This window comes from Fusarium keratoplasticum, chromosome 3, assembly GCF_025433545.1.
Source record: "Fusarium keratoplasticum isolate Fu6.1 chromosome 3, whole genome shotgun sequence".
NCBI classification, from domain to species: Eukaryota; Fungi; Ascomycota; class Sordariomycetes; order Hypocreales; family Nectriaceae; genus Fusarium; species Fusarium keratoplasticum.
The window spans coordinates 5,923,958-5,948,378 of record NC_070531.1 but is presented as its reverse complement, the minus strand read 5'-3'; the positions used below and the strand labels follow the sequence as shown (position 1 = coordinate 5,948,378).

Here is a 24,421-nt window from a genome sequence, read left to right as displayed (position 1 = left end):
CTCCGTCTCGAATGGCTCCCGCTTTCGGCGTATCGCTACGGCTAAACTATCGCCCTCGCGGAACTCCAAAAAACCGATGCCACTGACGACTGACGGACCGAAACTTATCGCGCATCGTGGCCGTGCTGAATAACCCTTGCTGCAACTCTCGTGCGTATACCATGCCGGCCACGTGCGTTCCATGGCCGGCTTGTAAATCGATCGGGTTATCGTCCACACCGTCGTCGTCTTCTTCGACCCCATCTATCGTTGACTCCTTGAATGCCTTGTCCAAATATCGACGGGATATGGCGATGGCAATCTGCCGCCACGAACTAATGTTCAATATGGTGCCCAATAATCGTTTGCTGTCTCGTTGGATGATGCGGCGGACGCGGTCTGGCGTCCAATTGCGCTCCTGTACCCAACTGTCGAACCTCGCACTGGAACCGGGCTCATCGGTACCATCCTCATCACCACGATCATCGCCGCCGCCGCCAATGCCATCCTGGCTGCCCTGGCTCTCCATTTCGGCCTGTCTCCTCTCCCTCTGCTCCGTCTCGCTGACTTCGTCCCTGCGAACCACCTCGTCTGGCCATAAATATGGGCTGCGTATGCCGGCATCTTTTGACGACGCCCTGTACCTGCTGCCACCACGGCAACACTAACCACAAATACCACACCAATAACTCGCCCACCTCGCGTGGCAAATATCGGTGGATGACCTTGGCCTGCCCCGTGGCCCGGAACGACTTGTGGTACGACGTGACGAAACACATCAACCCGTCGTGCGCGAATATGTTGCGTACGCCGCCGTTCATGGTATTCTTATATCGAATGCCTAAAATCTCGGTGGATCGCGCCGGCTGGCCACCTACCATATGCATCAATAAAAAACATCTTTTTCCATGAACTCGTCGAATGTCTTCCCATATGACTGCACCGCTCTGGCCTGGAACGGCTTCCCGTCCTCCCCTTCCGTGGTCGAACCAACTCTTACGCCGCCCTTGCGTCTTGATGATCTGTCGCGCATTCCAACTCTTGCCGGCTGCCAACCACGTGTGGTTACGGTCGTCATCCAAAAATGAATATCCCACCTTGTCTTCGCTATGGTCGTCTTCCATCGACGACCACGGGATCCGCGGCAACTGGCTGATGTCGTCCACCATCGTCAACGTCGCCAACAACTCTCGGGCTTCCCTCTTCAACGCATGCAACATCTCTGTCAACTCGCCCATGCGGAACTGCACCCGCCGGTGCTTGATGCGGTCCCCAACCCATCGATGGTCCCGCCGGCCGGCGTGTTGAACCGGATGTGCATCCCGTACGTGCGTGCTTCGTAAATCCAATCCATCGGCGTTGCCTCGGCGTGGGGATCCTTGGGCGTGACCGTCATGAACCGCTGCACTTTCCCACGCACGATGCGGAATATGCTGGTGGCCTCCTCTTCTGCCTCCTCTTCCGCCTCATCTTCCGCCTCCTTTCGGGCATGCTGCTCTTCCCACGTCTGATTTCCCTCCTGCCGCCGCCGCACCATCCACTCGTCCATCTTATCCTGCTTCAAACGCATCACCTCGGCCTGCCTCTCCTGGTATGACTGGTACACGACCATGGCACGGGCGACCTTGATGACGGCGGAATATATGGGCGTATAATCCAACACATCCATCCAACCGCCGTCCTTTCGGATACCCATCACGGCTAAACCGCTGATGATGGCGCTGCGGTACTCCCCCCGCGGTCAAACGGTGGTCCAACAACGCTATGACGACCTGCAATGTCAACCCGTCCACTCGGTCCTCGTCCAATGGCTGTGCCTCCGGATCGTTAACGTGCGCCTCGACTAAATCCGCCAAATCATCCATGAAATCGCCTTGCCGCTTGGATAACCGAAACTTGGGCCTATCTGCATCTGGCATTTTCTCGGCACGGTATATGTAACACACCAACTTGGTCCACACGGCCGTGTAACGCGTCCACGTATCGTCCTCGACCCGGTTGTCGAACGGTCGCCGTGGCTTCTTGTCCACCTCTTTTCGCTGTACCTCGAACAATGCATGGCTTCCAACGTGGGTGGGCGTGGCTATGGTGCGTGCTCGGTCCATCACTCGCACCAAGCTGTCATGGATCAACTGCAACTCATGCTCCTGCTCGCCCACTGGGTCGACCAACCGCTGCATGGCTTCTGGATCGAACCCCTGCAAATGGGTGGCCCATCCGACGTGCTCTAACCACGCGTTGGCGTCTAACTTGGAATCGGCGGCCTTGATCCGTTCTTTTTGTCCTCCAAATGAAACCGGCGCTCCTGCTGGTCTAATGTTTGCATTAAATGGTCTGCAACGGCTGCCTCGTCCGGTCCTGGCTGATCGGTGCACCGAACCCGACCTCGAACCAACGGCTGCCCGGCCCATTGCTGAAAAAACGTTGACACTGGACACCGCTACGCCACGGGACCTGCTGTGTCTCCATGGCTCGCTGCTGGACACTTCCGCCCCTGCCTCGGGGATTCGTCTATCCATGGTCACTGCGGTAATGGTTCTGCATGGCTCGTTCTGAACCGACCACGTATAAACAACCCTCCTCGCCGCAACCCAATTTGTCGCTCTGTGGTGGGTGGATAAATGGGATGGGGTCGGTTGTGGGTGGCGGCGTTGGCTATGTTGCCAACTCGGCCGGGGTCTGGATGACATCTGGGTCTGACTGGATCGCTTTTGTGATCTCGTTCCTTTCTGCTACCCGGATGGACCTGTGATATTGCTTCATGTGCTGCTCAATATGCTTACCGATGTATGCATAATGGCATGTTTTGCAGATAATTAATGGAAACTCGGGCAACTTGATAAATGGCTCCATCTCGGCCACTGCTATTCTGAACTGCGATGTGTGTTAACGGGCATCCTTGATGAGTAATATGATCTAAATCTGGCTGGAACGAATGGCTCTTTCTCTCTTTGGATTTATATTATGCTATTATCTCTCATTGGTGGCTTACACTCACATATATCGTGCTGGCTTCGATGGTCTGACTGGCTGTGTGCTGATTGCTCTATCTGTTGTACGGGAATTGGTGGTGTGCAATGAATTGATGTTTATCTATTATGATATTTGTTGCTTTTCATTGTTTGTGGCTTGGTGCTTGAACTTGCTTCTGCGGTTGCGCGGGGGCGCTCCCGTTGACGTTTTTATATATGGATTATTAATTAACCATTGCACTTCATTAGATATCTCGATGAAAAACCCTTCTATATAATAAACCTGCTTTAACTAATCTCTCTTGATTAACTACTGCTCTTCTTGACTTATACCTGCTCTGATACTCTCTCACCGGATGGTTGGCGGCTTTATGGCTGGACTTCTTGGCGGGTGAATGCCACGGGTTATCTTATGGCAATAATATAAATCACTTATTTAACCTAGCATTATATGACCCTTAACCTAACTGCCTTATTCCTCATATACTCTCTTGCATGTAGTCCTTTCTACCTTGGCTATGCTGACTAATAATTCTGGGAATCTGGGTTTGATCAAAAAATGGAATCTTGCTGCACTCGGGTCAATACTTGGGTTAACTTTAACCTCGCCGCAACGCCGCAATATTGGATCTCTGATGCTGATAATTGAAATGCGATATGCCCTTAACGTAATGGATTGATGCATGTACTTGAAATCCATTTTTATCTACTTTTAAAAATGTCGACCTGTTTCCGTTGGGGGCAATCGTATCAGGTCGACGATTTCACTAGCGCGGTTTTTTTTACTATGGGATTGCCATTGGAATCAGACCTGTATTCGCCATGCAGCTGGGTTAGACCTGTATTCGCCATGCAGCTGGGTTAGCTGGAATATCGCTGTTGTCCTGACTGGTATAGTAGCGCCTTGCTACCCTATAGCAGCTGCTGTAACTGCGACCTTGAAACAGCATCTGAATAGATCGAATATCTGTTGCTTTTTTTGGTTCTCAGAGCGCCTTGCTACCCCTGCAGTGGTTGCTGGAACGCAGTTGGCCATCTGGCTCTTAGAGCACCTTGCTACCCTGTAGCCGTTGCATTGCTGCGCTCCCGATAGCTGGGATATCGCTGTTGTCCTGGCTCTAAGAGCGCCTGGCTACCCTGTAGCTATTGCTACCCTATAGTGGTTGATGGAACGCAGTTGGCCATCTGGCTCTCAGAGCGCCTTGCTACCCTGTAGTGGTTGATGGAATGTAGTTGGCCATCTAGATCTCAGAGCACCTTGCTACCCTGTAGCCGTTGCTACCCTATAGTAGCTGCTGCGACTGCGACCTTGAAATAGCATCTAAATAGATTGAATATCTGTTGCTTTTTGGTTCTGAGAGCGCCTTGTTACCCTGTAGCGGTTACTACCCTATAGTGGTTGCTGGACTGCAATTAGCTATCTAGCTCTAAGAGCGCCTTGCTACCCTGTAGTGGTTGCTGGAACGCAGTTGGCCATCTGGCTCTTAGAGCACCTTGTGCTACCCTGTAGTGGTTGCTACCCTGTAGTAGTTGATGGAACGCAGTTGGCCATCTGACTCTCAGAGCACCTTGCTACCCTGTAGCCATTGCTACCCCATAGCAGCTGCTGCAACTGCGACCTTAAAACAGCATTTAAATAGATTGAATATCTATTGCTTTTTGGCTCTTAGAGCGCCTTATTACCCTGTAGCGGTTACTACCCCTATAGTGGTTGCTGGAATGCAATTAGCTATCTGGCTCTAAGAGCGCCTTGCTACCCTGTAGCTGTTACTACCCCATAGCAGCTGCTGTAACTGCGACCTTAAAATAGTATTTAAATAGATTAAATATTTATTTTTTTAGCTCTTAGAGCGCCTTGCTACCCTATAGCGATTGCTACCCTGTAGCGATTGCTACCCTGTAGTGATTGCTACCCCATAGTAGCTACTGTAACTGCGACCTTAAAGCAGTATTTAAATAGATTAAATATTTATTACTTTTTAATTATAAGATTACCTTGCTACCCTGTAGTAGTTGCTACCCTATAGTAGCTACTAGAACGTAGTTAGCTATCTGGCTCTTAGAGTGCGTTGCTACCCTGTAGTGGTTGCTACCCTGTAGTGGTTGCTACCCTATAGCCGTTGCATTGCTGCGCTCTTAATAGCTGGGATATTACTATTACCTTAACTCTAAGAGCGCCTTACTACTCTATAGCGATTCCTACCCCATAGTAGCTACTACTCTGCCGCAGCTGCCTAACCCTGCAATAGCTGCTGCCCTGCCATAGCTGCTCACCCTGCAGTAGGCTGCTGCCCTGCCGCAGCGGCATACCCTATACCAATTACACCTCTAACCTTTATCTATCACTTCCCAGAACACATACAGCAACCACAGCCGGTCTTGAAGAGCGGCCCGATAGCTCAACGGTTAAGCTTAGCAACCTTTTCCCGAGGGCCTAGGGTTCAATTCAGGCTAGAAGCAGCTTGCGCTGCTTTGCCTTAGGAAGAGTACGGTGCGCTCGCCGTTAACATATATGGGCTTCCTAAGTAAAAAACCGCGCAGTTATCTGGGAATAGGCCTTGTGGCATTGAACCTTATAATCATAAGACAGGTTCTAATAGGTGCTAGCCGCACTAATTAGTTTTGCTATTTTATTATTATTATTATATTATTATTTTTAATTTAATATTTTAATTATTATTATTATTATATTATTATTTTTAATTTAATATTTTAATTAATATTATTATTATATTATTATTTTTAATTTAATATTTTAATTATTATTATTATTATATTATTATTTTTTAAATATAATTATTTATAATATTATATAAGGTAATTATAAAAATTAAATACCTTTATAATAAATAAAGGACTAATTTACTTTATATTTTAATACTTAATATAGCTTAAAAAGAAGCTAAGATATATTAAAATAATTAATAAATTAAGCTACCCTATAGTAAATAAAATACTTATTTTATTATCTTAATATATAATTCCTTAGAGGTATAGGGTAGCTATAATATAACGCGTTAGGCAGCTATAACCCTAGTAGGTCTAGGTAATAAGTAGTCTTATTACCCTATAGTTACTAGCTAGCTATAATATAATAAGACTAAGCTACCTTATATTATATTAGCTAATATAGCTTAAAAAGAAGCTAAGGCATATAAGAATAACTAATAGATTAAGCTACCCTATAGCTTTAAAAAGCTAGCCTTTTAAGCCTTAAGGCCGTGAGTTGATTTTTTTGTTTTTATATAGTAAATCTAGCCCGCAAAAAGGAAAAGTGGCCCGCGAGCCCGGTCTGGCGTGCGGCTAGCTAAAAGGTCCTCGGTGGGTATATAAGAGGGAGCCAAGGCGGCCTGAAAAGGCCCCAAGGCAGCTGGGGGGCAATAAGGCTAAAAAAAGGCTTATAAGCAAGCTAATAGCCTAACCTATAGGTCTGAGCTACCCTATAGCTAAAGTAAAGTAAAAAATAGCTTATAATTCACCTGGGCTATGTGACTAAACTAGCCCCACTGTACCTTATCTTATTAGATTACCTTTATGTATCCCTTATATATATGCTTGTAGGCTCTGTGCCTCGCGGCGGGGGGGATTATAGCTGTAATCGGCCCCTACGAACCTGGCTCCTCCGGGTGCACAGCTACTAGGGATGCCTAGCTATAGCTAGCTAAAGGACCTTCTTTTCTAGCTGCTAGATGGGCCTATTAACTCTATATGCTATTTATAGCTATAGGGGGGCAACAGGGGAGTCACATAGCGACTGGGGCGCGCCGCAATGGTTCAAACCAGTTTCTATGCCCCTATATATAATAGATAACTTAAGGCTCAAGCTTCTATTATAGTGGGCTTAGAGGAAACTGCATTTAACTTTCAGGGGGCTATTTAGGCTACAGGGGGCGGCTATAAGGGTAAGGGGCGGGTACTTAGGCTACAGGGGGCTATTTGCGCTACAGGGGGCGGCTATAAGGGTAAGGGGCGGGTACTTGGGCTATAGGGGGCTATTTGCGCTATAAGAGGCGGCTATAGGGTAAGAGGCAGGTATTATTTTTCTTATCCCATTTATTATAGGCTACTAAGGGAAATAACTAAGAGGGCTAAGAGGATAGGGGCTATTTTATTAAGTGCAAAGGGTACTATTATTATAATACTACCTAAAATAAATACCTAGTAACTATCCTAGAGTATCTCTTTAGCTATGCTAAGGCATATTCAAGGCTTCTGCCAGCTCCTTATAGATACGGCAGATCCGGATAGCATCATAGCTAGCCCAAGAGATCCCCTCCCCAGCCAGGACCATAAGACCCGATGGTGCTTAGGAGCGCAGTTAGGGGGGGTTAATTTCCCCCTCAAACCCAAGCTCTTTATAAAGCCGGCTAGCTAGTTGTGGCTGCTGTAATACAGCAGAGCTCCAGAGGGCAGCAATAAGCCCAGGAAACTGGCAACTACCCCCCTGGATTAGCTGCCAGCCGCCATGCTGCGGGTCTTCCTCCCAGCGGCTGCAAAGCTCCTGGGGCACAAGGCAATAGGCACAGGCTCCAAAGCTTCCTAGCCTATCCCGCTGCCTTAGGTAGCGGGTAATAGACTTAGTTAGCTCAAAGCCAAGGCGTATATCCTTGCGGCTGGAAGAAGTGGCCCGGGTGCAGCTTAATGGCAGATGGTCTCGCCTATCTAGCCCATCAAGCTTGCAGAAAAGGCAGCCCTGAAGAAGCTGCTGAGAAAGCAGCCTCTGAAAGGTCTCAAAGTCTGCCCTTTCCCTCTCGGCCCGGGTAGCTGCTGCAGTACGCATCTGCTGTACTTGCATAGCTCTAAGCCCAAGATCCCCTCTTCAGGGCTCTCTAGGGCATAGCCTTCTTCTGCGGTTAAAGGCAGGTTCTCTAGGCAAAAGTCACACTTTTCCTCCCCTGCCTCGCATACTTGCCGGCTAGCTCGGCCATCTAGAGCCCTATCTAAGGCTATCCCTACGGCATTGGCTAGTAGAGAGGAATTCTCTGCTGCCTATGCTTAGGAACCTAGAAGATTGGGCTTCTTGGGTCGAGCTTTGCAAAGGCCTGAGGGTAATAGCCTCGCTAGGAAGCCCATCTCGACCGGCACGGCCGCTCTGCTGCCCATAGTCTGCAAGCCTCTTTGGCATCTCAAGGTGTATGATAACCCCTGATATTAGGGGATATCAATACCGAGGCCAAGAGCATTAGTTGCAACTATAACCCTGCCATTGCCATAGAGGGTCTCCCGAGACCCTTCCATCCAGGCCTGCAGGCGTTCTGCCTTGCCATCGCGAGTATCAACCTCGTTATAGTAGGCATCACACCCTAGAGCCTGGGCTAGGGCTTCAGTTATAGCTATAGTCTTGCAATAGACTATAGCTTTGGCTGGGCGAGGGTATAGGGTAAGCTTGCTATCAAGCAGCTGCCTCAGGGCATTCTCAGCAGACTGCAGATAGCCCTCTTTGGGAAGCAGAGGGAAATCAACTACCCTGTAGCTGATATTAGGCCGGGTTGTGGGAGCCCGGAAGATAGTGGCATCTTTGGCCTTGGTGTAAACTAGGCCTAGGAATTCACGCTCTTCAGCTATAGGCAACGTTGCAGTTAGGTATACTATCTGCACGCCTCGCAAGGCCAATAGGCCTAGCTGCCTTAGCTTAGGCCTGAACCGGGGGCTGCCTTCTAGAATCGTGTGGCACTCATCTATAACTATGCGGTCAAGGCGGGCTAGGGCTTGGAGGCCATCTAGATAGGCCTGGAACCGCTTTGTCATAGCTGACTCGGGCGTCACAAAGATAATAGAAGCCCCCTTGGTGCCCTATCAGCCTGCCACTGAGCAGCAGGGATATCCATAGCTTGGCAGCGGTCTAGGAGGTTGCCTAGCAGCGAGACCAGCGGCACAACTACTATAGTTATGCTATCTGGGCAGCTAGCAGCCGGCAACTGAAATAGAAGGCTCTTGCCGCCGCTAGTGGGCATGATGGCTAGGATTGGATTCCTATTACTCATGATGGCCTCTAGAATCGGCTTCTGGCCTTGCCGGAAGGTGGCGTTAGAGCCGAGCAGCCTCTGCAGCTCAAGGTCAAGGTTAACCTTGCGTAGCTGCTTCCAGCGGGCTACTTGAAGCTCCTGGAAATGCTCAAGGTCAACGGCAGCTAGGCCTCTCTTTGAGCCCGAGGGGATAGTTGCCCTTGAGAAGCCAGGGGCAGAGGGGAAACCAAGCAAGAAGTGCCACTCTTCACTAAGAAGCCGGAAGCTTTGCCTGCGCTGATAGGTCTCAAAATGGGCTTCTGTAAGCTGCCGGCCGTAGACTAGGTTGGAAGTCATACTGCTATGGCCGGTCTGCCTATGGAGAATAGTATCTCTTTCTCCAGGGCCCTCTTCATCAGAGCTGCTTTCACTATCTCCGTGGTCGACTTCGCTATATAGCCCCTGGCTAGTAATAGCTGCATCCCGGATATAGCGGCGGCCTAGGGCAATAGCTATATGCCGCCAGCTACTAATAGTAAGAGACTCAATGCCAGCCAACTTGCCCCAGCGCTTAAGGACCCGGCTAAGCCTAGCTGAATTCCAAGAGCCTGCTGCAAGCCCCATATGCAGCCTAGGGCTATCAGCCTGGCTACCTCTCAGGGCCACAAAGGGAGAGCTTCTAAGGCTATAGAAGCCTAGCTCGCCGGCCTGCAGCTGCTGTAGCTGGGGGTTATCCCCTAGGGCCTCTACCTTCTTGCCATAAGCCTCATCGCCATCTAGGCTAGAGGTCTTCCAGAGAAAGGGGGAAAAAGAGCCCTGAGAGCTAGGGTCAAAATTAGCCTGCATAGCTTCCCAGAAGGGCAAGATAAGCCAGAGATAATAGACTAAAAGGGTTCCAACCTCCTGAGGAAGGAAGCGGTGGATAACTTTGAGTCTCTCTGACCTAGAAAAGCCCTTATGAATACCAGTAACTAGCATAACTAGCCCTTGGTCTAGGAAGATATTGCGGATGCCCCCCTGCGGCGGTATTGCGGTGCCGAAGGGTTAGGAGCTCATTTGACCGAGCCGGAAGACCACTGCTCAAGTGAATCAAAAAGGCTAGCAGCTCAAGCAACTTCTCAATGCTTTGGCTATAAGAAGACATAGCCCTAGCCTCTGGGGCTATAGAAGAGCTACTAGAGCTTCCAAACCAGCGGGCCTTGAGAATAGGGTCTTCCCAGAGAAAGGAAAAAAGCCAGCTCTTAGTCCCTCCCCTAGCTACCTCATAGAGGCTATCTAAAAAGGAATAACCCACTGAATCATCAGTAGGGTTATCCTGGATAGAATCCCAGGGGATAGAAGGCACTAGGGCCGGCTGGCTCTCCTCCAAGGTATAGCTCTCTTGCATAAGAAGCCCCTGGAAGAGAAGAAGCCGGGCTTCATCCAAGGCAGCCTGCAGTATATGCTGCAGGCTAGGAAGGCTAAGCCGGTTGCCTCTATAGAGGATAGTCTCTCCTTCCCAGCTGATATAGCCGGGCTGGGCTGTATTGGCCTTGGCAGCTATTCCATAGCTACGCAGCCGAAGGATAAACTGCATAGGGGTCGTATCAGCCCCAGCCGGGCTATTCAGCATACACCTAGTTACGAGCTGTTGCATAAGCTCAAAATAGCCAGGGCTAGCTTCTCGAGCTTCTAGAAGGCTCCTTCCAAGCTCGATATGCTGCTGGATAGCCTTATCTCTTTTTCTAGCTACTTGCAAGATAAGGAGCCTAGAAATAGAGACTAAGGCAGAGAGAAAAGGGGTAAAAGTCTCAAAGCTAAGCCAAGAGCCATTAGGAGATATACTAAGCACAGTAAGAAAAGAGACCATAACGCTATTAAATTCACTATCCTTAGTCTGATGATCTAGGATCGAGATAAATAGCGCCAAGGTCTTTTCCTTTGCCCCCTTATAAAGCTCTATAACCTTATAGCTAGAGAAGTTGCCTTTAGCTAAGAGCCAGGCCTCTTCTAGGTCATCTAGGTTATCAGATAGAGCCTTATAGCTAGCTAGCTGCTGCTGGCTTGCTTTGAAAGGTGGCCTCTCTGTGGGCTCTAGGTTGAGGCAGCGGAAGGTATAGACTAGAAGCTGCTTTGCCACTATGGCATAGCGGTCTTGCGTAGCTTTCTTATACCTATAGCTAAAGGGCTTCTTTGCTGGCTGCGAGGCATCTTGCCGGTTAACCTCAAAGAGAGCATTCAGAGGAATCTCATTAGAAGCTATAAGGCTTATAGCTTCTTGAATAAGCTCCTCAAAGGCCCGCAAGAGAAAAAAAGCAGGCAAGCTCAGAGGTCTCTTCTAGTGACTCTTTAGTTAAGGTAAGGTTAAGAGAAAGTAGGTCTCTTAGGAAATCCTTTTCCCCACTAAAGTTAGCTAGGTGCCTTGCTGATCCTAGCCTTCGAAGCCAAGGATTAGGAGCAGTAAAGTCATTTAGCTGCTCTATAGCCTCGGCCTCCTTGCTTCTGATAGCTAGGGCTTGGGCCTCAAAGGCAGCCTTAGCTTCTGGAAGAGAGAGAGCTTCAGAGCTATTGCCTTCTAGCAAGACCTCAAAGTATTCACTGCGAGGCCCTTGCTTAAAGAGTTGCTGATAAGCTACGCCGGCTCGCCAATAGCTTTCAGTAGCTATAGAAGGCTGCGAGGCTATTGCCTTGGAAGGCCGGCCCTTTTGACCTTTCTGCTGGACCTTATGAAAGACCCGTAGGTGCTCTCTAATTCGGCGTAGCTCAGAGCCAATATAGAAGCAGCTAGGCTCAAAGGTACAGCGGAAGCCCTGTTGCATAGGCTCTCCAAGTTGTGAGATAGGAGGGCCTAGGGGAATAGGCTTAGGTAGCCTTGCAAGGTCTTTCTGGCCTTGAAGAAGATCAAGCTTAGCAGCCTGCTCTAGGGCGGGCTTGATCTCTTCAAGGGAAAGCTGATGAGGCTGTTGGCGGAGGTGTTGTTGAATTTGGTAAAAAGAACTGCGGTTTTACAAGTCTTGCAAATAAGAAGGAAAAAATAGAGATATAAGTAAAATAATCCATAATTATAAGGCTTATAGGTAATTAAGATAGAGATAGAGATAGAGATTAGAAATATATAGCTAGGAAAAATAGAGTCTTTATAGAAGAATTAAAAGAAAGAAGGAAAATAAAGGTTAAAGCTTATTGGCTAAGAAATTGCCTTAGTTGTGGCTGGCATAGTGGTTGGTGTGGCTAGGTAGCTAGGTTGCGGCGGTGGTTGGGGATTTTTAGCGTAACGCTAGTTGCACTGACCACCCATTAAAATTCCTCTTTTTTATCTTTAAATAATTCTAGAAAAATAAGGGGATAAGATATAAGAAAAAAGACTTAATTTCTAAAATCCTTATAGCTTAGAGTTATATATATCTCTTTCTTAGAGCCTTAGCCCTATTAGAACCCTGTTTTTTAAAAAACGTCGGCTGGTCGAGAAAAAAAACGTCGGCTGCCCCATGGTCTGCTAGCGTAAAAAAATTCCCCCATATAAAAAAAACGTCGGTAGCTCAGCCGACGTTTTTCATAGATGATAGGGATTTTTGGTGCACATACTTGTTTGGTGCACATGCTTATCATGTACGTTACCTAGAAACTTTCGTAGATGCTAGTGACTAACTCTTAATTTGCATTACTCTACTTGCTTGATCTGCTAACTAATTGAACTTCTTCAGGTGAATCTTCCATAATGACATAGACCTCATGCTTGCCTTTGACCCATCGCCTTTGCTGTTGTGGGTCAATATACCTTTTCCAAACCCCAAGCAGCCCGTCAGCCTCCCACTCTTTGTAAGCCGCCTGGCAAAATCGCTCCATACCCCACGGGGCCAACAGTTCACTAACAAACACGGCAATCAAACTGACTCCCATTAGAATTGCGAGACTGGCCACGTTAAAGTTCTGGACCTGGCCGTTTGACCGAATTCGCTGTTGTGAACATAATTTGTGCAACTCAGAATTTAGGTCCGTAGCGTTGGTAAGGTTTCCAGCTGGTATGAACTTGTATGCAATAGAGTCCCGATCGGAGTAGGGTAGGTTGGCAAAATTCTTGGTGTTAGCCTGTAGCTTTGCAAGACCAGTCTCGAACCAGCGTCTGGTTTCAAGTTGCCATTGATCATCAGGTAATCCCGGGGAAACAAGCATTGTATTGCCAATGAGAGAGTTTGCGATCAAACCTAAATAATATGCAAAGTCAGTTTATGTATGCCATTAGAGAATTATGACGCCCTGTGCAACTAACCGTTACTTCCGAGTTCCTTAAGACTTCTCTCCATAGTATAAAACTCTGCATTATGACTTATCCGTGATACAGTTGCTAGTTGTTTTGTGGTTGACATAGTCGAGAATGGTCCCGTCACCGAGCCTAGGATGCCATCCAGTCCGGAGCAAAGCCCATTGGTTGGGTTGCAGAATTCATGCTGGTCCGCACAAGCGATAAAGCGAGCGTTGTAATCAGGCAGGTATAGCTTTCCGTATTCGCTTTCCAAGATAGGCTTTACTGTGCCATTGGCTTGGAATACTGTGTCATTGACCATAGTAGAGTACGCTATCGTGTTTGGGGTAATGAAGACCAGAGTTATGTCTGCGTCCGGACGCCACAAGGGAGGTATTGGGACCCAGGAGAGGTTCCCAGCATCGCGGAATCCCCGGGACGAGGATGCAGTCCTACAAGAAAGAAAAGTAGTGAGCGACAGTAGAAAACATAGAGGGCAGTGGCAAAAGGAGGTAGGATATGAATGGTAGGACTGCTTACTGTACTTGGTAGCCAATTCGGTTCTCAGGATCTCTGAATCTCCAAGAAAATGTGAAAGCGTTGTTTTCGTTTGGACCGAGGCTGAACTCAGCGTATTTGGTTGTGGTGTTGGTTCCGCCTTCTTCCGTCACATTGAACATGGTTTCGTTGAGCTTCAGCGGTGCACAAGCCGCTTTCCAACGATACTGGACTCTATCCTTTTTGCGTGCATTGATTCCGAGATGTTTATGTGAGTCAAGCAATCCTGTGTCGAAACTTATTGACTCCCCGGGGCCTGGAAAGCACATTTGGGCATCGAAAGGACACGGCGCTGAGTTGTCCGTTCTAAATGGCAAAGAAAGAATAGGGAACGTGGATTGCATCCTTTCAGTGACAGACTCATTACCATAGAACTGGGCTGCATAGCGTCTTGCGAAGGTTGTCTCATCCAGCTCCCGGGACGCGACAGACGACACCTCAGCAATCTCAGCCGTGGCATCATGGAGTTTGAGAAGTCCACAAGAGCCTGGCTTTGCAAGCACAGTGACATTATCGGCAGCATCAGATGCAAAGAGCGACGGAACAAAGATACCGCAAATGCCGAGCACGATAACGCATATCGCCGCCAAAACGAGCAGGGCTAAGAACTGAGAGATCTCCCTCCATGGTGCCCCAGGTGTCCGCCTCCTCCAATGCCAGAACGCCGTCGTGAGACCAATTGCAGCATTTGCTGAGGACCGAGCGTTGCGGAACAAAATGCGCTGTTGCTCCAGCTCATGCGTAAGAGCAGATGGACGAGTATGACGAGAAATATATAGAACCAGGATAAGGGTTTTCCATGCAAGGGGAAGAATAAAAGAGGCTAGAAGAAATGATATAGCAGCAATTAAAAAGTTGGCTTCTGTATTGGGAATAGTAAGCAGTACCTTTGAGAACCATGGCCTGTCCTCATCGATCCAGAAGCCGATTCTGATGTCAACGTTGGCTGACATTGTCGGGACCAGTGAAGAACTGTAAGGTCGATTGGATTTCAATTGAAGGCAGCATACAGCCAGGAGTCCTATAATCCTGCCTTTAATATAACTACTCCTCGGTAGCCCGATCTCTGTTTACCGGTATACAGGAGATTGACACGCTGCTTTGGCGGCACTTACCGCGCAGCCACTACTGACTGTTTTTGTTAGGTTCTTGGCAATACTGCGCCTGTGACGCCAGAATCGTATCTAGAACAACTAGCATTTGAAGCAGGGAACTTTTGCAACCAGTCAAAAAGAGCCTTGGCAAGGCATTCGAATATCATTTCCCAATGCGACGGAATAAGGCTGATTGAAATCAGGTCATCGGCTGGAATCCAGCCAGGTGCCAAGAATAGCTGAAAAGGGAGGGCCTTGGCGATTCCAATATTTAGGAACAGACTAGCTGTATTTTTGGGTGTTCTTTCAGGGGTGCATGTCAGTAAATAGAGTCAATTGGCTGGACGAGTGGCGAGCCAAGCCCATAGCTTGCGCCATATTGATCCGAGCTACCAACTTAGCTTAGCCGCAGCGGCTGGTCTAGACAGGAACTGGAACTCAATAATATTACGATCGATGGTTAAATACCACTGATGAGCTCTAATTAAATCCGAGGAACCTAACAATACATAAATTGCCGTGCATCAAACATATCCTCGATCTTATTCACGGATCTGAAGCTTCAGTGGAGTCTTTTCCAATCACACCATGCGTTTCACTCTCTCATTCATCGCGGCGACTGCGTCCGGCTCCGCGGTAATTGCGGAATCAACAGCTGCCCATGCAAAACCTGCAACGATCCCTGGGCCAGAAATTACAGCTCAACCACTTGAGCCGCGAGACCTCATTGGAGATCCTACTCAATGGTACCAGGTGCAGACTACTGCTAAACCTGACGATTCCCTCTTGATCGGTTTGCGCAACTTTACTCAGCGGAATGGTGATGTTGATACATGTAAGTGTAATTCTTTGGCAGCCCTGTAAAGTTGGCGTCTTCTTTCAATGAGCTCGTTGCTGATTCGATTCGGTATTAGACTATTTTGAGTGTATCAATGCACCGTATACAGTTGTCTCCGGGTATGGAGGCTGCGGCCGTGACGATTTGTACACCTCCTGCTCCAGTAACGTGGCTGCCGGTATCGATGGCGACAGAATCATCTGGTATGTTTTTCTAGTAATCCTCTACATCATTTGGCTTTCCGTTTTGATGCTGTCGAAAATACTGACGTTTCATGCTCTAGCACGAAACGAGGTTCTATTTGCGTCACATATAGCATCTTCGATGATTTGGATGCCACCACGTTCACACCCTTCCTTGGTTGTGGTGACCAGGGAGCTACGAACCTCGAGCTCGCTCGCACTTGGACGGGCTCTGCAGATGCTCAAGCAACAAAGCCGCCAGGGTCGACTTTGGATATTAGCCCTACTTCGGATTCTGGCGAGGTTCAGAGTAGTGGTACGGCTGATGCAGAGCCAACGGAGACTAACGCCGGTTTCAGAAAGGGACCTACTGCTTATCTACAAGTTTGGATGGGACTCTTATTGGTTGGTGCATTGGTCTAATAGTTGAAGAGTTATGGTATCCCTACCAAGTATTCAAGTCGGGAACGCGCCCCATTCCCGCTTCTGCGCCAATCACCTATCCCTAACCATCCTTGTATGCTACCGCCTCAGGAACGGGGCCCATTCCCAAAATCTATCTCATTTCCTAAATTAAAATACTACGTCACCCCTTGCACTTTAGAGCGGTGGTGCAAGGGGTACAATCAGCTGAAGGCTGGGAGTCCGCGAGCCAAGCAGTTATCTACAACCATTTCATTATTTACGCACTGGATCAATTTTGTAACATTTCTTCTTGTCGCGAGCAGAATCTCCTAGAATTATGTAGAACCGTGGTCTGTCTTGTAGGGATTCCGTGTAAGAACCTGTCGTCTCCGAAGCTGCTGATCCCTCATCTTCATCTTCATGCCATCTGGGGGAGACGCGTAAATCAGGTGATTGCGATCAAATGGGGCATCCAACATCAAGCCCTCGAGCGTTTTCACACGAGAGATAGCCACGTAGCTTAACCCAGTCTGGAAATCCCGGCAGGAGAGATCGATAACGATCAGGGGGAACTGGGTGCGAGTGCAGAGAGTGGCTCCGATGAGGAAGTCCCTCTCTACGGGGAGAATCGGGACAATCTTCTTGCCATCAGGGGTGGTCAGGAACACCGGTCCGTTGTACTTGTCAAACTCTATCGTGATAACACAGGGAGGGTCTTGGATGGGCTCAGCCCCGGGTGCCTAGCTGATGTCATAAACTGTACCGCGAGCACCATTGCAGAGGCTAACGGGCTGCTAAAGGTTAGACGTCAGCATCAGACGGGCGCCAATGCATATAGGGATCTGCTTCGCAAGGTTGCCCGCCTTGTCGTCGGGGGCAGCAGCCGCGCCAGAGCCGACGTTCTTAGCCGTAACCTGGATGACCGGCCGGCTGAGGCGGTCGAGGTGATAGTGGTTATATTTGTTTACCCTATCTTTGGTGGCGTATACTCGCAAAGCGTTAACGAATCTCGCGACCTCCCGATCGTCTAGCTTTGCCTGTACGCGGCTAGAAAGGAGTTTCTAGGACTCCTTAGATAGTTAAAGCAGCCGCAATTCCCCAAGAGCTGTGCAAAAGGCCTCCTGATCGTCGCCGCGCTGTCGCTGAACAACCTTCAAGAATACTATTTTATCGAAGCGCCTATACGCGTTCCTGCCCTTGATCTCTACCCCCTGCACCTCTTTATCATAGTAAAGTGGCTTCTGTAGCACAGGGGGTAGTTGAAAGAAATCGCCGACCAGCAGGATATTCAAGCCGCCAAAGAACTCTTTATTCCTACTCGGGAAAGCCTCGCGGAGATAGTCATCGATCCATGATAGCTGACGCAGTCCTAGCATGCTCTTCTCATTGATGATTAGGTACTTAATATTCTTTAGCTTCTTCTGGAGCTAGGCCTTATCAATCGGCGACAGGGGCCGGAAATCTTTATTGATTGGGAGGTGCAACAGGGAGTGCAAGGTAGTGCCCGATATCTGGTTTCCCGCGACGCCCATGGGCGCGGCACGCCAAATAGGTGTCCCTCTCCCGCCCGTCGCGGCTTAGAGGTGTGCAGAGAGTAGATTGATGAGGTATGACTTGCCAGTGCCGCCTCCACTATCCACATGGAGTAACAACTGGGAAGAATTTTGCGTCAAGAAGTGGTCTATCACCGTGTCGTACACTAGGCGCTGCTCTGGATTTAGGGAATCGCGAGCTTCTAAGGGTTGATCATCGATATCAAGGTCCAGGTTGTTCTTAGCTTTGCGTTGTTTCTAGTAGTCACCGTTGAGAATGCCATCGTCGGTATACCATCCAGCGTGAGACGTCCAATCATAATTGATGTCGATATCTCGGTGGCCGAGGATATCGATATCTTCTTCCTCCAGCGGCCGGTCAGGCAGCATGCGGGCGAGCTCATGCCAGTCCTCCTCTGTGACGGGCTCCTCATGGACCTCAGGCTCAAATTCATCGTCCTCTGCCCTCAATTCTTTTGCATCTGGATCCCCATAATGATCGTCCGCATGTGTATGGTGGAGCTGCCTGCAGAACTTATACGCAGCCGCGAAGGAGTCGAACCGCTGCCCGTCCATTACGAGCAACTCTCGTGGAGAGCGATGTGGATGAACCATCATCAACTTAACACGGCAGAAGTCGTTAAACTGGGGAGAAGCCTCTATGGACTTATATCGAGGGAAGTAAGAGAGGACCCTCTTCTTCGCGTTAGCAGCGAGTCTCCTCTACGTCTTGAGATTATACGATTGCAGGTACTCGAGGTAGGTTACATCCTCATGCTGGTCATTTCTCTCCAGGTATTTCCTGTAGCTGTCGACGGTCTCGATGACGTCTTCGTCGACGCGATACGAACGGCCATGCGGCTCCAATGGACGGCAGTCCACGACGACGACCATCCGTGTGCCTTCTTGCAGAGGGATGTTAAGTAGAAGGTGGGAAATCTCCTGCGCAGAATAATCTCTCTCGGCAATCAGCTTATTCATGAGGCGAGAGGAGAAGGATAATAGGGGCTGAAGATGTGCCGTATGCGGCAAAACTTGATCTGCAAGCTTGCAGTAAGGCTCCGTCTTCTTCTCAGATTTGCTGCAGTACTTCGCAGCGTACGTGATTACCGCCTGTAAGCTGGTGCAAGGAGATATGTCGATATTGGCTAGCCACCCTAGGATAATAGCCGGATTGAAGTGGTTTATGAGGCTGTCGTTCCGGGCCGCCTCGAAGACGTAGTACGACCTTCCTTCCTTCCTGATGACTGCGGCCAGCTCCCGTAAGGCACGAGGGAAGTCAAAACGACACTCCCTCTCTGGATTGGCAACGTTGGCCGCCTCGATATCTGCAGCAGCGCCTTCCATATCCCTCGTTAGGTCACCGGTTCTCTTCCTCACCCGCAAGCAGTACGTGGTATTGCACTTGTGGCGCTGGCAACGGTTCACGATTTGTGAGAGCCGCAAGAATGTCATCTCTATGCTCAGGGGATCCACGCTCAGGGGATTACCTTCGCCCTGCGGCATTGCCCTACTCGGCTCGGGGTTGATCGCCGTGACGTGGAACCCCCACGTTCGTGCAAATACATCACGAGCGGCTTCGTCGTCCATGTCGGTTCCGGGGCAATTATCCATCCAGTATAGGCCGTGGTTGTGTGGACTACCACGGCCTTGCCATTCGTACCGATCCAGACCTGCGTATTTGGATATAATATATCGATATCAACTGTGCTATCTAGATATATCGATATTAATATATATCGATATCGATATAACTCTCTGCCTCTTAAATGGATATCCAGATTGATATCCACCTAAATACCGCTCTCTGATTAGCTAAAAAGATCTTATCAATTAATTAGATAATAAAAAGGCTTCTATCGCATATTACCACTAGGTTCGTGCGACTAGATATAAAACACGGGATGTACCTTGGGGTCGCGTATCCGGTTTCATATCTGCCCTATCGCATAATCCTAATATAAGCTTAAATAGCTATTCCCGAATATATAGCTATTTGATTTCTTTTATTCTTTAGATAACTCTTATCAATTAACTAGTGCCATCAATGGTCCCTATGGAGCCAATTGTCTAATAACTTCTCTTAATTTCAACATTAGCACCACCATCTCAGTACTTATTTAAACTGCCCTAGGTATTCTAGCATAATTAGCTTATCTAGGTGATTTATTGACTATGGTATTATCTCAGACCACCGCCGCCTCTATGCCCTTGATTTCGGACTAGCCTATTACTGGGACGTCTCTAGACTTTTTCCTCTTCTTTAAAGCAATATATCCTAATAAGGACACCTAGAACACCACCGGCGGTTCACATAAGCGCAAATCCAGGGGTATAGTAATATATCGATATCTCTATTGCCCTGCTAATAAGCCCTAGGCGAATCGGAAGCGGGATAATGCATAGTATCATGCCCGGCGGTGCTATGCCGATATTATCTCTTCCCTCGATCGCATGCTCATTAGGGGCAGTTCTAATATTCTAGATAATAAAAGGGAAGCCAAACGTCCTCGGATTAATACTTTCTTTCCCTCTTATTACTTAGATATCTCTCTCTGCCGTATATTCGACCGCGATCAATATTTAGATATAATAATTAGCCTAATTATACGCCGCTAGCTTACCTTCTTAGTAATCACCTAGGATAAGATATAAGAGATTATACTAGTAGCTAATCCTATTATAAAGGACCTTTTAGTAACTAACCGAAGTGCTCTAATGCGACTAATTAATGCTATATATAAGTTATATTCTTCTTAGCTTATGGCAATTCTTAAAGCTTTTATCTCAAAGATCTATATCTTCTCTAATCTCTAGATATCGCCCCATCGCTATAGGATACTCGCTATCTCTGCGCAATAGGTTAATCAGGATTATTAGCTACGAAGGGCACTACTAGCGATACCAGAATATCGCTATAGCCATAGTAGTAAAACCTAGGTATCTCTAATTATTAATATATTAGTAAAGTATAGTATTACTTCTAAAGTGGGCTATTATATAGGGGATAATGCTACTTTAAATAATACCTACTTATCTTATCTCTCACGGCGGTTACGAGAAGACTATAGGGTATAATAGCCCTTCCCTTATCTCTAGATTAGGATTAATTAGTTACTAGTTAATATTTAATCCCTCTAAGCGCTATATCCGCTGCATCGCCTATATTATTAACCTATCCCTTTAAGTATTTCTTCTCGCGTCTTTAAAAGAGGCACTAATCGCTGCTCTTAATACTACTAATAATACCTTAAATGATTAGTTATTTATATAGTTCTATGATACCTTACACAACGCCGGATAGACAATAGGAATAGATAAGGCCTATCAGAGAAGAAGAGCTTCGCGAAGAGGCAATCATATACTTAAGAACTTCACTAGATAGTAATATATCGCGCCCCTACGGAAAGTACATAATATCGCGGTCTAGATATATAAATCTATGCTTTATTTAGCTATATAAGATAATAAAATAAAGCTCTGACTAGGCATAGATAATGCTATACACTGGAATTTATAATATTAATTATTAGATAATTTTCTATGGTATTAATCCTATATAAAATAGTTCCTAATTAACTATGATAAAGAGCTTTAAGATGATATCCTACTAGCTTTAGAGTAGGAGTTTATTAAACGGACATATTATTTCCTATAGCTATTTTCCTTAGCTATATTATTAGCCGAAGGGGCGCAATCTATATTCTCCTAATTACTCTTGATAATAGATATTTTATTATGATAATATAAGAAGTATAAGGTCAGTAGCGATATTTTTTCTTTTATCTAATTAATCGGCTAACTAATTATCTTATGTAGGAGCTTTATAGTTCAAAAGAAAACCATAATCCCTATATAGTATACTATATCGATATAGGCTAGTTTATACTTAATAAGTACTATACCTTATTAGACTAGATACCTATATATACCGCCGCATTCCTTCTTAATCCCTCGAAATAAAGAAAATATATTAAGCGGAATTAGTAAGAATCCTAGTATGCGCCTACTATTACTACTACCTAGTAAATTTAGCTAGATAAATATAATGCCGCGCTAATCCCAGAATCCTTACGGGTGCCTCTAGATATATCCTCTTTATCTAGGAGGCAATATAACGAGCTAGATGAGTTATTAAGCGATATTGCTATTACTAGCCCTATCTTAGACGACGCCGATAACTTTAAAACCTTTATTAATACACCACCGACCCAGATAACTAGCTCTCCTCTCTAGTGGTGGCTATATCGAGATTAAAGGAAAGCATATCCGCGGTTATCCTGCATGGCAATTAATATCCTCTTAATCTCTCCTGAATTATCTGATATTAAGTCTTACTTCTCATCGGCGCGGCATACGCTATCATGGGATAGAGAGAGCATGACCTGCGAGAACCTAGCGAAGGTTAAGTGTGTGGGTAACTAGATGCGCGAGGGTATTATTATACCTAAGTCTCACGGTGGCAGGGGCGTTATTTCTAGCGTTGCTATTGAATTTAGCGTTAAAATAGAGGCAGAGGACTTTCTAGATTAGGGTACTTTCTTATTCTTTCTTCTAGCCTATAAGAATTATATATGGTTTATCTAGATATCAACCTTGCTAAAGTGGCTATGTGGCTATATGGATATCTACCTGGATATATCGATATCCAGATAATTTCTCCCACTTATCTGGATATCGATATAAGGGCCAGAATTTCGGTGGATATCGATATACGCAGGTCTGCCCAGGAATACACTCGAGAGCGCACCATTGCCATTCGTCAAGAACTCAAGTTGCATTACTTTTCCCAATCGCAGCCAATAGCCGAAGTCGACGAAAAACTTACCGAGGAAGATCAATTGAAGGGGTACCAGGACCTATGCCGTGAGGTCCGTATACCTCCGAGAGACTCTATTGCCGAATGCAAGAAGGATTTGAAGAACACGCTTGTCAACATTGTAGACCTGATCGACGCGCGACGGATGGGCAAGGAAGTCAAGGGGTGGGATGATTTTGAAGCGTTCCGCAATTACACGCTCCGGGATGAACACAGAATCAATATGCATGAGGCAAAGGAGGATGGAGGACACTTAGCATCATTGTTGCAGCGCCTCCGGGACCCGCGGCCGCAGAGAAGAAGGGGCGGGAGGCGGGATGACCGTGGCTCCAGAGAATTTAAATCAAGGCGGGTAACAAAGAATGTCACGAGCTCTGGTTCTGTCAAGCGCATCCGATGAAGAGGCGCAAGAGGACGTTTGAACAATACAAAGGCTAGCTATCCAAGCCATTTTCGCTTTTTCGAATGGGAAAGGGTCACGTCACAGTTTTTTCTTTCTTTCTCGGAAATACCCCCCTATTCGCCTGTACGTGCCTCGAACAGTATTCTTGTTGCCGGACCTTGCTTGACGCCAGCACATGAGTTGCGTCTGGTTCAGGTTCAGGTTCAATTCCTACTCGGTTTTAGCCGCTATTTCTCGGCAGCCATGCCCGGTAAGCGGGGTTGGGTAATAAATTTCATTCATTCATTCAATCAAGGTAGTCGAATGGCTTGATATTAAGACTTTTCAATGACCTCTTGGCTGTTGTTGGACCCATCCAATCACCTGCGCTCGGTCCAGTTTCAAGCTGTTGAATATGTGGGGTGTCACGTGTGGGTCAAGGATCTTGAGATTAAAAGCAGGTCCTTCAGGGGCAGATACTTAACGAGAACACGAACACAACACGAACATACTGATTCAACCAATGGACCGAATACACGTACTGTCTGACACAAGCAAGCAGCAAGCCACAGGTATCCTCCCCCGCCTGCCCTCTCTCTCGACTTTTCCTCCCGCATCACAGACCCACTTCAGCCGCCTTCACCCCCACCACAACCATCAACACTTCCATCAACAACCCCTCCATCTTCACAAAACTTCCATCAACCATCATCAACAATGGCTCGCACTAAGCAGACCGCCCGAAAGTCCACTGGTGGCAAGGCGCCCCGAAAGCAACTCGCTTCCAAGGCTGGTGAGTCGCCTCCTCTTCCCCGCGATCCGACGCAACACGCGTCTTGATCAGCACAACATGCAATGGTAACCATCAATTCCAGCCCGCAAATCCGCCCCCTCTACCGGTGGTGTCAAGAAGCCTCACCGCTACAAGCCCGGTACCGTCGCTCTCCGTGAGATTCGACGATACCAGAAGTCGACTGAGCTTCTCATCCGAAAGCTCCCCTTCCAGCGTCTGGTAAACATGGCCTGTATCACTAAACACCATCCGACCATCGCTAACATTCGACAAACAGGTCCGTGAGATTGCCCAGGACTTCAAGTCCGATCTCCGATTCCAGTCCTCCGCCATCGGTGCTCTTCAGGAGTCCGTTGAATCCTACCTCGTCTCCCTCTTCGAGGACACCAACCTCTGCGCCATCCACGCCAAGCGTGTCACCATCCAGTCCAAGGACATCCAGCTTGCCCGCCGCCTCCGTGGCGAGCGCAACTAAGCTGCTGACATGGGAATAACCGGGCGGATAACGACTTTGTTTTGCAATGAGGGATATCATGGTCTAAGACGCTTGGAAATGACATTTGGGGCTTTCTTGTTTAGACATCTTGTAACTTAACCATCAATAGGCCCCACTAAGGTGTACATCACTGTCGCTTACTGCCCCTTCCACTACGCTGAAATACGTTTAGGGTACGCAAAGCCGGAAAGTAGCAAGGAGCCG

General features: G+C 47.5%; 5 protein-coding genes across 5 annotated transcripts; 2 read left to right on the top strand and 3 right to left on the bottom strand.

The window, feature by feature from the left end:
- Nucleotides 1-1,204: 1,204 nt before the first annotated feature.
- NCS57_00511100 (uncharacterized protein) lies at nt 1,205-2,159 on the bottom strand (the record flags this gene model as incomplete). Its single annotated transcript, XM_053055048.1, has 2 exons — nt 1,205-1,688; nt 1,741-2,159. The coding sequence occupies 2 exons, from the start codon at nt 2,157-2,159 to the stop codon at nt 1,205-1,207; spliced, it is 903 nt and encodes a 300-aa protein (XP_052917208.1).
- Nucleotides 2,160-8,102: 5,943 nt separating this feature from the next.
- NCS57_00511000 (uncharacterized protein) lies at nt 8,103-9,742 on the bottom strand (the record flags this gene model as incomplete). The annotated part of the gene is made up of 2 exons (XM_053055047.1): nt 8,103-8,512; nt 8,932-9,742. 2 exons carry the CDS (start codon nt 9,740-9,742, stop codon nt 8,103-8,105), a joined length of 1,221 nt encoding a protein of 406 aa, XP_052917207.1.
- A 2,799-nt stretch (nt 9,743-12,541) lies between these two features.
- Nucleotides 12,542-14,302, bottom strand: NCS57_00510900 (uncharacterized protein; the record flags this gene model as incomplete). The annotated part of the gene is made up of 3 exons (XM_053055046.1): nt 13,659-14,302; nt 13,146-13,570; nt 12,542-13,080 (listed from the first exon to the last, which is right to left on the bottom strand). Exons 1-3 carry the CDS (start codon nt 14,018-14,020, stop codon nt 12,542-12,544), a joined length of 1,326 nt encoding a protein of 441 aa, XP_052917206.1. The 5' UTR covers nt 14,021-14,302.
- Nucleotides 14,303-15,358: 1,056 nt separating this feature from the next.
- NCS57_00510800 (uncharacterized protein) lies at nt 15,359-16,213 on the top strand (the record flags this gene model as incomplete). Its single annotated transcript, XM_053055045.1, has 3 exons — nt 15,359-15,605; nt 15,685-15,811; nt 15,892-16,213. 3 exons carry the CDS (start codon nt 15,359-15,361, stop codon nt 16,211-16,213), a joined length of 696 nt encoding a protein of 231 aa, XP_052917205.1.
- Nucleotides 16,214-23,645: 7,432 nt separating this feature from the next.
- On the top strand, nt 23,646-24,196 carry NCS57_00510700 (uncharacterized protein; the record flags this gene model as incomplete). The annotated part of the gene is made up of 3 exons (XM_053055044.1): nt 23,646-23,721; nt 23,804-23,940; nt 23,999-24,196. 3 exons carry the CDS (start codon nt 23,646-23,648, stop codon nt 24,194-24,196), a joined length of 411 nt encoding a protein of 136 aa, XP_052917204.1.
- Nucleotides 24,197-24,421: the final 225 nt, after the last annotated feature.